Below are 14631 nucleotides of genomic sequence, written 5' to 3'. Positions count from 1 at the left end.
GATTGTGTTATTCATTCTTTTTGCCTAGCCGAGGTGTTTGAATTGGATACAGCAAATAGTTCGTTCCTGCCAAGCCATAGTTATGGGGAAGAGACAGACGGGGTGGCAACACCAGCAAGACCAAGGACTACTGAGGATCTTTTTGCAGCCATTCACAGGTACTGTGGAAATTGCCTTCCCCATACTGTCCAGTCAGTTAATTCTTTCAAAATTTAATTAACGTCGTTTTCCTAAAGCACCCAGTAAAAATGGTTGTTGCTTTAACTGAAACACCCACTTACTGACTTTGTAACTAAGGCTATATATGAAAAAGATAAGCAGAAGAACTTGCATTTTACTGTTTTACAAATATGCTTCTCCTATTCTGAACTAAAAGGTACATGGTTAAATCAGTGTAGATTATATTATAAATATCCTGCCACTTAAAATATGAAATTACATCTAGTGTTTATTGTACTGTTCTCAATCTGCCATATTAACTCTACTGTTGCTTTCTCTGTGTATCTTTTTGTTTTCATTCCCGTTCTTCCCCATCTCTTTTTATTCTCTTCGCTGCTTATATGGTGCAGTTTGGGACAGAGGCTCAACGCTAATGCTTCATGGCAAGCGTGGCTGAAACTGGCAAGTAACACAACATGTCAGTCATATGGCAAAACATATGGCAAACGCTGGATTATAGTTTGCCATAATCCAGCCTGAGGTCGGGTGTCTTGTGTCAAACTGGTTCATGAATGAAATGTGTAATACTGGCTCTATTATTAATGTCATTATTCATTTCCCTTAAAAACAAAATCATTCCAAATAGGCAACTAGATTTTCGTGCTGTTCACTTCAGGTTTTCCCCAGAAAAGCTTAAAAACCACACAATGAAACATGTGCACCATTTAAACAGTACATATAGAAGACTATTACCACTCTCTGAGCTTGCATTTAGACTAGTAGTGATGTAGTCGTGGTGCCATCTTGTGGCTCTGTCATTTACTTCAAAATTTACATAGGCCTTCTCTTAACCGGTCATTGAAAACGTCTGGTGGCATCCTCATTTGTTTACCTAGGTATTTAGTCCGTTTGTGCATATGTGCCTGACTTTTACATCAGGGATACTGAGGGACAGGAGCAGTCTTGTGTGTGAACATGGCAGGGAGTTGGGAGGTTGCATTTACGATGCAAATGCTATTTTTCTGAAATAATTCTGTTTCAGATGTTACAAAAATTACACAAATACATATTGTGTAATATATATATATTACACTGAGTATATAACACTGACTTTTTGTAACTTAGTGTTATCCCTTAGGACTTGGCCTGTAAGAGCTGTTCTAAAAATGGTCTCTTTCATTCTTTATGTGCATGGTGCTCAGTAGGACTGCGATGATTCTGTTTTCAGAATGAAATATTCTGGCCAGTAAGCATTTTCCATTATGTATGCAGATAGCGAGTGGATCTCTGTGTGTGTGCACATACATGGAATTCATAAGTTTACGGGGAAATGGACAAGGGAGCTAGATGTGACAGTTAAAATTGTTTGACACATTTGTTATTAAGACCTTGCTTTTGTTGGCTTTAGACTTGAACCACCATCTTCCTTGGTTGTTAATTAATTTAAAAAATGGCTTTGTTTGTTGCCTCTATTTTAAAAAGGCAATATTTCAACGTTTGGCACTCTTGTATCTGTGCTTTTGAGTCAGACAAGAAGTGTAGTGGTATGTCTGTTAAGGGCAGGAGAAGAATGAAAAGGTCAATCTAAGGTTAGGTCACTGATCTGTTTGAGTATGTATCTTTTCTCTTCTCGGCAAAGCCACCAAAGCTAGATTTGGCTTAATTTTAAGTCTCTGCTATGACTTACACATGCTGAGAAGAGTTGGATAGATGCTGGCAGCAAAATGCTCCAGAATATTTTAGTTCTCTGACTGACTGTTCTGCGCTATGTTCACAGCGTTACTGAGTTACTTCAAACCAGGATTACTGAATCTTCCTCTGTACATCTTTGAAATTGTAGTTTGCATTATGTTTCTTTGGAGTTTCATTTTTTGGCAGTAGTACAATCCCAGCACTGGAGCGTTCAAAGATGCCCAAAGGCAGCCAAAATCCTACTGAAGGGAAGCCTCCCTAATGCACACACATGCTTTCACACAGACACACAGAGCATCTAAGCATCAGGTTCACTTGCTGTCTACAGTAGTGACACACAGTTAAATTGAGCAGAGGTTCTTATGTTTGCCAATACTGAAGTCATTGTTTTATCCTTACGCTATCTTGTGTTGTCCCTTCATCCTCCTTTTGAATGGACGTCAGTATTGCATTCTTCTTTCAGCAAAGAAGGTGGAGACAGCAGCGGCTGAAAATAACAGCTGTTACAGTTGCCTGTGGGGGTATCAAAGTTGTATATGCATGAAATTACCAGATAAGGAGAGACAAGACCACTCCTGAGTCTTGGCAGAGTTTATGGCAATGCCTGTTGCTGCCACCCACTTAGCTGATTGATCCTGTTACTTTGTTTTATTCTATTTTTTTCTATTGCTAGGCTGCAATGCATAAAGACATATGAGTTTACCATTTCAAAATCTCAAATGCTGTAAGAAAGTATAGCTAAAGATCACACTGGGAAGTAATCTGTTTTACAAAGGGAATGCTCTGTGTTGTACGTATGCTTGATAAAAATGAATATGGAAGTGTAGTATGTAAATCTTGTATTTGTAACAAGTCTGCTGGCTTGTTTTAAACTTTTCACAAATTTGTGTATGAAAAATTAGCATTTATACAATATTTTTGAATTCATTCTTCTTCAGCCTGCAAAGAAATAAAGCAACTTTGCTACAGATACCAGCCATGTAATACACCCCTTTCTTTAAGATTTCTTATGATGTAAAAATGGGGCAACAAAGGTCCAGTTTCCACGTATTCCCAGTCCCATCATTTTTCCTTAATTTCATTTTTGTTATCACTGCACTTTATGTTTAAATTAAAAACCACTCTGTTTAAATTAAAAACCACTCAGCCCTTTTGTTTGGAAAGATAATTTTAATTTTTCAAGTCCGGAGGGTGGTCTGTCCTTCATTTAGTCAAAGAGCTACGATGATAGAGCGCCAACAGAGCAGTGAATTTTGACTGTGCATCTTATTAGAAGTTAGAAAACTCAATTTTCACTACTCATTTCATGTTTGGGTTTTTATTTTCCTTTTCAACCATTTAATCTAGAAAGTTTGCATCTGGCTCACTTTAGTCAGTCTTAACTTTTGAGGTAGTGCATTGCAATATCAGTTTCTAAAGGCAAACACACTAAACTACATTTCTAATTCTCCGCAGAGCATCAAAGGCTTTGAATGAAACAGTACAAAAAGAAAACAAAACAAAAAATGCAACTTACTGGATGCCATATTTTTAATAAAATCCCCGAACTAAAAGACAAATGGCATTAATAATTGTAATGCATTAATCTTAGCCTCAGTTGGATACTGACTGACTGGATACTGACTCAAAAAACCTCATTTGCTAAATATGTTCCGACTGTTTTGGGCATCAGTATTGCCAGTTATAGTAGTTTCATTAGTCCAGATTTGCAGAAAAAGAATAATGAACTTAGCTTATACCTCCTGTACTTGCATTACTGCCTATGCAGTTTTGGTGGTGTTCTTGCTCGTACTTTAGATTGAGATTGCTTTTCCCTTCTGCTCTCTTGGCTTTAGCTTAATTTGTTGTCATCCCTCTAGGTTGAGATGAATTAGGGGAGGAAAAAATTTCATTTTTTTGTTTTGTTTTGTCCATATTTTTGTTTTTCAAACTCAGATCCAAAAGGAAAGTCCTTGGCCGTAAAGATTCTGAAGACGATCGTACCCGCAACCATTCTCCATCACCCCCCGTAACGCCTACTGGTGCTTCCCCAGCCTTAGCTACCCTCAAACAAGCAGGATCTATTCAGAGAAGCGTTCGTAAGAGCAGCACCAGCAATGACAACTTCAAAGCCTTGCTGCTGAAAAAAGGGAGCCGCTGTGACACCAGTTCCCGCATGTCAGCGGCCGAGATGTTAAAGAACACGGACCCACGGTTCCACCGGATGAAGACAGACGCTGCCCCTGACCTTTCTGACAGCCCTGCCAGCTGCTCACCCAGCAAGAGCAAACGGGCCCAGGAGGAATGGGCCAAGAGTGAGGGCCTGATGCCAAGGAGCATGTCCTTCTCTGGCACCAGGTATGGCCGATCACGAACGCCCCCCTCAGCTGCCAGTAGCAAGTACAACGTTCGCAACCGCATCCAGAGCAGCCCCATGACTGTAATTAGTGAAGGAGATGGGGAAGTGGTGGAACAGTCAGAGGGCAGGATCCGAAGGACTATGGAAGAACAGCAAGAGAGGCAGCTTGATGTGTTTAACAGTGATGAAATGGACATGAATGACTTTCCATATGCTGAGGAGCCTGGCTGCAAGGAGACCTTGGATCCAGCCCAAGTAGACTTACTGACTCAACCAGGTACTTCAAAGAAGTATCTAAGCCCTTCAGCTGAAGAAAGTTAAGAGGCAGTGACAAAAGGATTGGGTATTAGTCTAAAAAATGACAGAGGACTAGATCCCAGAAGAAAGCCCAGACCAGGACAAGTTGACTTTGCTGAGCATTTATTCCATGAACTGCATGTGTGTGTTTAAATGCTGAAGCAATGATAGTTCTGCACGGTTGGGATGGGGTGGGGAGGACTTGCTTTGAGTGAGTGGTCTGTGGCGTAAAGAAAGCAACAGTTGAAATTTTTGTGTAAAGCCTTAGAAGTCCTCTTGGGGGGGAGTTTTCTCAGAGCCTGTAGGGGTGTGATGTTTTTCTTTTTCTTGAGATTGCAATTGTGAGAGCAAAACTTAGGGATAAACCTGAAAAAGGAATGGGAAGGCTTCTGTGGCACAAGCTGGACACTTGCTTCGAAAGCATTGTATTGGTGCAGCATAGTGCATATACGTTAAGCACAGAACGGTAGGATGAGGCACACTCACCTGTGAGAAGGTAGTAGGTTTGGCGCTGGGGTTGCATGGCTTCTTCCTACGGTATGCCCCCATGTTAGATGAAGTACGTCCTGCTAATGCAAATAGGTCACCAGGTTATGAATTGGTTGAGGGTACTATTTTTTTTTTCCTGAGGGAAAATGAAATACTTAGTTAACATGGAAAAGGGAGCACAGATTTATAACATAATACTAGCTGCTATGCAGCCACACATGCACACTTGGTGAAACATTCATTTTCAAGTGAATTGCTTCCTTGAATAGTGTATTCCCTTAGAGAACTGGAACAGCTGGATACGTGCCGAGGATGTAAGCAAACAACCGAAAATTGGGAGAGGAATTAAGCAATATACTGCCAGAGTTCGGAAGGGTTAGGTTTCTGAGTTGAAAAACAAAATTTGACTTTGAGAACTTGCACTACAGAGCTATAGGTGGAGCCTTTCTTTCAAAATAGAAACTTGGGAGTTATGTTTTACCAGAAGTCTTTCTTCCACTTCTCAAAATGGAAAGATTATTGTTTTTCATCACTTGAAATATCAGATACTTACTAACTTTTGGTTACCAAAGAATAAGTTACAGTTACTTCCCTTTTTGATTTGCCTGCAGTATTTCTTTTCTTTTTTTAACCGTAATAATTTAGTGAGGTTTGGTTTTTTTTTTTTTTGTATATTTTACAGATAATAAAAACATTTAATGGTTTTCCAATTGTAAAGAAAGCCATTAATTAAAACTGAAACATCGGCTGGAGTTTTTGGTTCTTAGTAGGAATTAAGCTTTTAATTTTTAAGAAGAATTTTGCATCATTGGATGGCGTGCGCAGTTTTTGTATTGTTTGTAAATACTGGAAGTTGTTAAAATATCTTTTGATCTCCTTACCGTAGGATTTATACATTTTTAGATTGCTTTTAAGAAAAAGCACTCCTTGTAGATTATTTATTTTAGCGAAATATGCTTGTAATCGCTTTCTTCAGTCCTTCACTTGTCAGTAATGTAAATTTCAGGGGCCTTCGTTTAACTCTTCCTTTCACAAGACGGGAACAGTGATGAAAATGTGTGACTTTGCTTCAATAAAGAAAAAGGCTGCCAGTTGCCATATTGTCTTTTGAGTTGATTAAAATCTCATTCAAAAGATGTGTCCAGCAGTGTATGGCAACAGACTGAATGCTGTAAACCATACATCCAGCTACTAATCTTCCCTTTCTGCTGCAAAATTTATCAATTCAATGTAGAGGCAACTAAAGAGTACTTACATATCCAGCCCGTTTTGACATGTCAATAATGCTGAGAGTAAAAGACTTGAAATAATCCGAAGCTTTTTTCCAGTATCATTTGTGTGTGTTTCTGCTACTTCTCTCTTACTGGCACCCTGTCCCACAGAACTAAAATTCCTGGAGAAGCAGATTATAGGCAAAGTGAATGAGGAGTAAGTGAAAGGTGAATCCAGCTGCACTCACAGGAACAGGAATGGGATGAAGTGGTGCACAGCAAACTTCCTGCCATTTTACACACAAAACATATTTAAAGAAGCATTTAATTATTGGAATTAAATCAAAACCTAATTGGAGCATTTCAAATATTATTAATACTGATCTGAACTACATACTGTTGCAAAAAGAACGCTAAACGTTCTGCAGCTGCTAAATGCCTAACAAGAGTTGGTGCTAATGTTTCTCCCAGGTTTGACCGCATTAAACTTAGAGCTGTATGTCATTTTAACAGTAGATGCTTTCCTTTTCAAAGCTGTGTGTAAACTTAAACTAATAGCACCATCCTCACAAGCAAGTACTCAGGCTTTATTTTATTGTTTACAAATGGGGAAATAGTGTAAGTCACTGAAAAACTGCAGTACTGGAGGAAGTTACAGTTCTGTTGTCTGCAACTTCTGTATTATTTTGCAGCATTTTGCATACTGTGCCTCTAGGAAGGAGCCCAGCCAATTTAATTGCCTGATGCTGGCCATATGATGCTGCCAGAAGTTTTCATAGGGTTTGTGGTGAACTCTTCAGACACTCTTGGGTTGTATACCCACCATCTTGTCCATATACGTAGGTGAGACCAAACTTCAGGGCAACATGGGCTGAGTTTCTTCTCTGACTGCAGGTAGCCTTGATGCTCATCTAAAGCCCACATCTGGTGCAAGGTGAGTTTGGGCTGAGGCTTAGCCTTTGGCTAGTGTTTATGTAACCTTACTGATGTTGTTACAGGACTACATTTTACACAGTATGAGATGTAGTAAAATATGCAAAATGTGCTGAAATATGTTTTAATCGTGCTTATAATTATATTTATTTAGACAGCTGATATGATTTTCATATGGTGTTATCACCATTAATCTCCCCTCTGCCATATTCCTGTGTAGCTGCCTTCAGAATTGTATAGTGGCTATTTTTTCAGCCTTCAGAGCACAGCAGCTTTAGGGTGTGTTTTCTGAACTGGCAACAACTTTGGTGCAATGTAATTGTGCTGAGGAAAACATGCTTAATTTTATGTCACGTGTTCAGCTTCAAAGTTACTTTCCTCCACTATGAATTTCCTCCTTAGGACAGTTTTGCAGTCCTGGCTTTATTGGTCAACAAGCGTAGATTAAGTTTAGCAAATCTCTGCCAAAGACATCTAGAGCACTAGGAGGGGAGGAAAAATATGCAAACTTTGGTTATGCTAAGGCAGAAAAGTAGACTGCTGTTATCCCGATGCTTAATTCATAAGCATGCTGTTATAGGGCTTGTTCATAGTTTGCAGTTGGTTTACAGCTTGCCTCTAAGGCAAAAATTGTTGTTGAAGCTAATTAGATGTAAGCTTAACTTCTGGTTTTCCGTTTATGAATGTTATTGAACCTCAGCCTTTTCTCTAAACCTTGCTCTGTATTAACTCATTTTATGCTTCCTTCACTATATTCAAAGTTCTTTCCTACTGCTTTCGGATGTATGTAGCCCTAATCCTCTTTGGAACTAGAGCTCTTAAATTATTAGAAGTTAATTCATCCATAAGGTTGGGTGGCAGTTACAAATCTTCAATGTTAGTATAGTGGAGAGAGGGAGATTTAATGCTAATTTAAACAGAGGACAGTTACGCAAGGAGCAATAACTTGGTGAGAGGAGTTTGGGAAGGTTACGAGAAATAAGTTAAAAGAGAATTCAGGAACAAGTGGATTTGATGAAGATGGGGTTTTGCGGACCCAGGACTGGCAGCTGGTTCATGCATATGGCTCAGCATGAAAGAAGGCACAGAATAATGGCGGAAAAGGTGAAGCAGGCGGATTACTGAGAAGAAGAGAAGAACAGCAAATGCAAAGAACGACAGTAAGATATTAGGAGGGTGGGTTTATGCAGAATCTTGAAGATAAAGAAAAGAAGCTTCAGCACATACAGGAAGAGATTAAAAGGCAAAGGAACAATTAGGTAGTTGCAGCAAAAGGGGAGACAAATTTTAGCCTTTTATGTTTCTTTACAGTCTGAAGGGGAATGCATTCAGAAGGCCAAAGACAGCCAGGCATTTTACAAGAGGAATAAAACGCCAAAATAAGTGAGCTTGGAAGAGAAGAAATGATAGTCTGGAGCGAGAGTCTGGAAGTGCTGGGGCGTGACAGGACAGTGGGGCTATCCTGCCTGTGAGCCTGAAATTAAGATGCTGGGATTAAAGTGAAAATCGGGAAAGAAGTGTTAGAGATCTGTTCTAGGAGACATCAAGCAATGCTGGAGAGGCAACTTAGAGGCTCAAGCAGAACAGCACTTGGAATGGTTCTGTACATAAAATGGTTCTGAAATTTGGCAAGAATATGGGATCAGAGAGAAGAAAGCTCAGATTCATCCTGCCTAATTTCTACCTACATTCATGTGTCCAGTGATTCCTACTGACTGGCTGCAGTCCTCCAGAGATGCCTGTGTTCCGGTAACTCGCTAAACCTTTTCAGTCATTTCATGGAGTGAAGAAAGGTCAGTTGTGCACGCGGCACAGGGACAAATGCCTTCATGGTATTGCAGGCAAATATCTTGTCAGGTATTCTTTGGATCCTATAAAGTTCTGGAAAAGTTGCTGATAGCAGTCACTCCTCCAACAAAGCTGGTGCTACAGTGCATTTATTTAAGTGGTTCAAAATGATATATGGTCTGCTTCTATAAGAGAAGATAAAAAGGATGAACTTCAACAACAATAAAAAAGGTATATAAAGAAATTATAGTGCCATGAGGAATTTCTGCCTATTTCATTATTTTAAAAACTTTCAGTACTCACAGAAAAGAACATGAAAGTGTACATTATATTATTTTTTTGCATTCCCCTATTATACTTTATTTTCTGAGTAACAGAACAGTCTTCTCTCATAGTTAAGCTTAGAAAAACCTTCTGAGACAAAATTGATAGTTTTCTTGGTTCAAGAGAGGCGTTACCAGACTAAATCAGACTGGAGCATTACAAACTTATAGGTATATGGTACTGGATCATGACTGTGGCCATACTGGTCTGAATTAATAATGCACTGAATGAATTAAGAGAAGAGAGATGTTTAATAAAGGAATGCCATGTCATATACTGTTTTGAAAGACTGGATAAAACCTTAATAGTGCTTCCCCAGTAGAACGAGTACATTTTATCTTGCAAATTTAGGTTTTTGCAGTTAGGTTATGTCACATAATCAGCAAACGACCTTTTAAGGGCCAATCAGTTCTCCCAACAATGCTAGCACAAAATGTCATTGATTTTTAGTATAAGATTGTTTGTTAATACTGAATCCAAATGTATGTTTATATGTATGTGTGCATGTATATATACAGAAGAAAGAGACCAATCCCTATGTATAAGAGTTCCTTCTGTGTCTTGTGCATTGCTCTATTTGTGCACCAGCCTTCGGAATAAAAACAGAAATTCTAACTACTTAATAAGCAAAAAAGTAAAAATCCATCAAAATATATAGGTTCCAGAAGTTTCTGTGCATTAGCTAGCTCTTCAAAAGATCGTAATTAAAAAAATGACTTTTTTAGATAGTAAAAACAAATTTAGGAAAAATCAAAAATTATTTTCTGTGGAAATATAAATTAGAAAAGCAAACAGATAAAATCTGGCAATAAACACGAAATACAGGGACCAATATGTCCTATCTGCCATCTGAAGGAGACTGCTTCTACAGTAGCAGTATTTAAGCATTGTTTACTCCCATGTTGCTCCCATGTTGGTGGAAACTAATGTCTTTTTAAAGTCAGTCCAATCTACGCTGCAAGCTCCTGAGGACAGGGATTTTTGTGTCTATTTTTCTGCAACCAGGTGTGAGAACAGTGTTAGAAACCTATCTGGTAATTTCACTTGGAAAAAGTAAACAGACTTCTAGACCACTTCAAAGACTGTGAAAGAGCACTGAAGTGACGTGAGCGTTCTGTGACACTGCAGCATCACAAGTCGAGAAACAGCTCTAATGGAGTCTGAAGGCAGTCCTATCCTCCCCTCCTTAATGAGGATATTGCTGTAATACACTGCCTGAAAAATGGTGGTGGTTGTAAATTACTGTGCCAACTGGAGGCTGTAGTATCGCTAAAAGGATTTTTAAAAGCCCAGATTTATGTAGTCAGTATGGCAGTCACAGAATAGGGGAGTGATAATGATTTCAACATATTGACCTTTTTATAGAGTTGTATTACAAAGCAAAAATATATTTGAGAAGATATCAAACACGCGTTTGCCAGGGAGCATGAAGGTTGGGGAGGCGGGGGGGAGAAACGCACGTCACACAGTTGCACAGAGGTCAAAGTTGGGCTGGGAGGTAGTGTAGGTCTACTTGCAAGCCACAGACTGAACGTGCTATGCCAAAGTACAGGTGATCCCAGATGAGACTGGCATACTCCCATAGACAGCACATACCTTTTAGGGCAAAAGCCTGTGTTATCCAAGATGAACCAAACTTAAATTCTACGGAATGGTTTCAGTGGTGTGACATATACCAGAAAAAAAGTGTATCTGAATGTAATGTTCAAGAGGGCAGCCCTTTATTTATTCCAAAATGCAACTTATTGATAATATTGTTCTGATCCATTTCATGATGCAGCTTTTTTTAAAATTTGTCAGACAGAAGCAAAGATTTTGGTACTGGGTATGTGAAGAGCAGTGATGATAGGTTCTCTGAGATGAAGACTCACAAAGATTACTTTGTTTCTAGGTTGTCAACCATTACCCTAAGCAAGAGAGCTCCCGAGGGGCGGGGGGGGGGGAGGGGGGAACTTAAGTGTGGCTCTGAAGTACGAGATCATGCAACAAATTGGTCATCTAATGCATGGGATGAGTTTCTTGCATGATGTGACAACTTCTGTGGAACCAGGCTGGATTTTTGGGAAAAAAGATGCTGGCTAGGGAAGCTCAAAAATTACTTTCTGTTCCACAAACATGCTCTCTCTCAAATGATCTACAGTATGTGGGAAACTGCAGTGTCTTTCTAGAAGAGAAACTGCTAGTCCATTTTAGATATTATCTAAAATGGTTACTAGGAAAAGAGGGAAGAAAGTGTCCTGACAATAAACTCAAACTGTCTTTGTCAAAAGTCATTCTCATTGTTGTTTGTGCCTCTTCTCTTTTCTTTGGATGAGCCGTACCTCATGGCATCTATTAAACAATATACAGAAACTAGAGTGTTACATATTCTTTCAACAGATACTTCCTCATCGTGCTTCAAACATCCTGCTAGCATCAAGACTTCCTGCTGGTTCTTTGTGATAATGGTATAGCCTCCGAAAGACGTGCCAGCAATAATAAATATGAAGGGGGGTAACGCTGGTACTCTAAGCTTGGTCATCCTTTATGCCCTAATCTGTAGACCATGGACTTCCAAGTTCCTCTGTCTGGGAAGATGCCATCAGTGACAGCAGCTCCTGGTTCTGTGCCAGTCCATGTGCAGACATGACAGCATGTGGGCCCCAAGTGCTGCCTTTCCATACTCCTGCAGCAGAACTCCAGAGACCAACCCTGAGCTCTTTCCCACCATCCTATTTCACACCCATCTCCCACAAACTAGAAGCTCAGCTCGTGTCTTCAGCCAGTCCACCTTGTCCTCAAACCCATGGAACAATTGCAAACAGCTACAGCTAGCAGTGACACCAGTTCAGCAATATGTTATGGACAGACAGCACTGCAATTCGGGTGGGTACTTCCATGTGCACTGGGAGGTGTCCCTGCCACCAATGCCCACTATCAAGCTGTGGTTTGTGCTGACAGTTTGGGAGCTTCTCCTGTAGGCTATTAGCCTACCACTTTCAAGACTGTTGCTTACAGTCTATTTTATAGTGTTCTCTTCATCTGAAAACATTGAGGTTTCCTCAATATCTCTGAAAATATGTGGCCCTGAGACAAACGTCAATATGTATTAAGTATCATTCCAATGAATAAACTAGTAAGATAAATGACTTCACATCTTGGTTTGCCTTTCTTGAGAACTTGATGCCCTAAGAGACACTACGTGGAAAAGTAAGATTCCAAGAAATACTGCCTAGCTGGGAACACTCGAACAGAGAAGATGTACATTTTTGCTGGCAGTCTTCAATTAAACTTTTCAGCAGTCTGTAACTGAGAAAGTACTTGAATTTGGAAGTCAATTTGTTTCCTTAATGTTTGCAAAGTACTCGAGTTTTATTTTCTCCTCCCTAGCCCCTAATTGAACAATGTTTTTATTGTGATATAGAACAATCAAATAGGGAAAAAGTGTGACTCTAGACTAAAGTGTGGTATGATCTACATAAATCGTGGCCTTTGTAAGAAAAAAATTGAAGATACAGTTTTTGCATAAGAGTCACCCCAGTGAACACTGATGAAAATGTAAGAGGCTAATGATTTTTGCCGTATTACAAGCTAATTCAGACCAGGTTCTGGCCCTAGGCAGTACACAATTTAGTTGATGGAAATAAAAACTCAGTTGCCTAATGCAGGAAAGTAGATAACAGTCTGTTAACTTTCTTCTTCTGAGGAGGTGAGGTCCCTTTGGATTACACAGGCACAAGCCTATTAGCTGCATTTGGCAGCACTGTGCAAATTAATCCACATCTGGCAAACACTCATTTCTGCTCTCTGTTCAGTGAAGATATCTAATTTCAACAGATTAATTGTATCAGCCTGGGGTTCAAGTGGAATTAACAGAGGACTGAAAAGGTGGACACACAGAATGGACCCGCAGAAGGCTTACTGGGGCATCATGTATATTTTCATCCCTATAGAAGACCAGATAAGAAAAAAAAACAGGCACAGAAGAAAACAAGGGTACATACAAGCTCAGGCAGGTCAGTTAAAGTGTTCTTTAGAGAGGGAGTTCAATAAAGCATCTTCTCGGTGGCTTGTTCAAGGTCTGCATTTGCTCTTTTAATTCTGTGTAGAAGGCAATAATAGAGCAAATAAATCTGAAATAACTTAATTGTTCTGCAGTAGTTTTGTGAGCAACAGAATGAATGAATGTCCGTATCTTCGTATCTTGTTGTTTTCTCTGCTGGGCAGCACAGTGCACACTGCAATAATATACTCAGAATATTTATGGAGTTTTTCTTCCAAATGGATTTTTGTAGTGTCTAACAAGAGATAACCTCATACTGTAGTCTTCCCTTAGTGAGGTTGCTATTATGGTCCCTCTCCTTTACAAAAGACCTAGTTCCATGACACTCACAGAAACTTCATATTTTTATTAGCTAATTTAATTAGCTAAATTATCTACTTTCAAACAGTTTTGACAGGGAGGTCACAACAGGGTGGAAAAGCCACTAGGAGGAGAAAAAAGGATTCTTGAGATCACATGCAGCATAATCACATTACACTCAACTAGGTTTCCTAAGGAAACCTTAGTAAATCCCACACCCTTTCTCCTCAGTTATGGGGTAGGCTCAGTACTGTGACTGGAGGGAGAGTGAGTCTGGAGGTACAGTTCTGGTCCTGAATATGGTTTGTGTCATAAGGAGCCTGTCAGGAAAGCATTTTACAGACCTAACAAAAAGAACATTCCTGTCCCTAGAAGCTGTTTATTAGCCTCAGTTGTTATCTCCACTCTGAAGCCTGGAAAGAGCTAAATTTCCTCACAGATGGGCACAAGAAAAGACCACAGCTGCCTGTGGGATGGGAAAGGTGAGACTAGGTGATAGTAGCTAAGTAATTCTCAAGGACGTTTAGGAGAGCATGAGGATCTAATTGAAACTAGGCCAGGAGAATTAAATTTTAAAGCATAACGATCGCTTAAAGATTGCTTTAAATTCTGGGAACTCCTTGATCACTCTGCAAAAACTAAGCCAGAGATGAAATTTTATTAAGAGTTAAAGCTTGTTTTGACACGAGCTTTGAAATATTCAATGAAGGTGGCAGTTGCATCTGAAGATACCTGTAATGCTGGACCAGAGTTGAACCTTTCTTTCCCATAGCTTGTCGGGTGTTGTTTGTTATAGGTGTTTTGGTAATTGCGCAGTGGTTGTTTACGTTACAATATTTGCTACTGTTTTATTAGCTATGGCCCAGAACAAAATTCTTTCCTTCTCTTTGAAGGTTCCTTGTTTTCATAATATTATGTCAGGGAAAATTTATTGTTCATCAAGCTGAATCAAAGCTGAAGAAAGACATTGTATAGCATGGAAAATAGCCATGGAAATCCTCTCAAAATGGTTGCAACTGAGTAGTTTCAGGTCAAAAGTTCTGGTTACTTTAAATACT

At 39.5% G+C, this 14631-nt stretch overlaps 1 protein-coding gene across 19 annotated transcripts in view; it reads left to right on the top strand.

Moving 5' to 3' along the window:
- Window positions 1–13357, top strand: part of NHSL1 (NHS like 1) — a 197495-nt gene extending 184138 nt beyond the window's left edge. For 11 of the 19 annotated variants that reach the window (XM_068938478.1, XM_068938475.1, XM_068938474.1 and 8 more), the window contains 3 exons: window positions 29–158; window positions 3787–4466; window positions 11611–13357. In XM_068938478.1, coding sequence (XP_068794579.1) covers window positions 29–158; window positions 3787–4466; window positions 11611–11684 — 884 coding nt within the window. In that variant the 3' untranslated portion in view covers window positions 11685–13357. Of the gene's footprint in view, window positions 1–28; window positions 159–569; window positions 638–3786; window positions 11501–11610 lie in introns of those variants that run through there. The other 8 variants (XM_068938483.1, XM_068938488.1, XM_068938487.1 and 5 more) reach the window with 4 other exon arrangements.
- The last annotated feature ends 1274 nt before the right edge of the window (window positions 13358–14631 follow it).

The sequence above is a fragment of the Struthio camelus genome, chromosome 3 (genome assembly GCF_040807025.1).
Source record: "Struthio camelus isolate bStrCam1 chromosome 3, bStrCam1.hap1, whole genome shotgun sequence".
Taxonomy (NCBI): domain Eukaryota; kingdom Metazoa; phylum Chordata; class Aves; order Struthioniformes; family Struthionidae; genus Struthio; species Struthio camelus.
The sequence above is the reverse complement of the archived record's forward strand: the minus strand, read 5'-3'. Positions and strand labels throughout refer to the sequence as shown.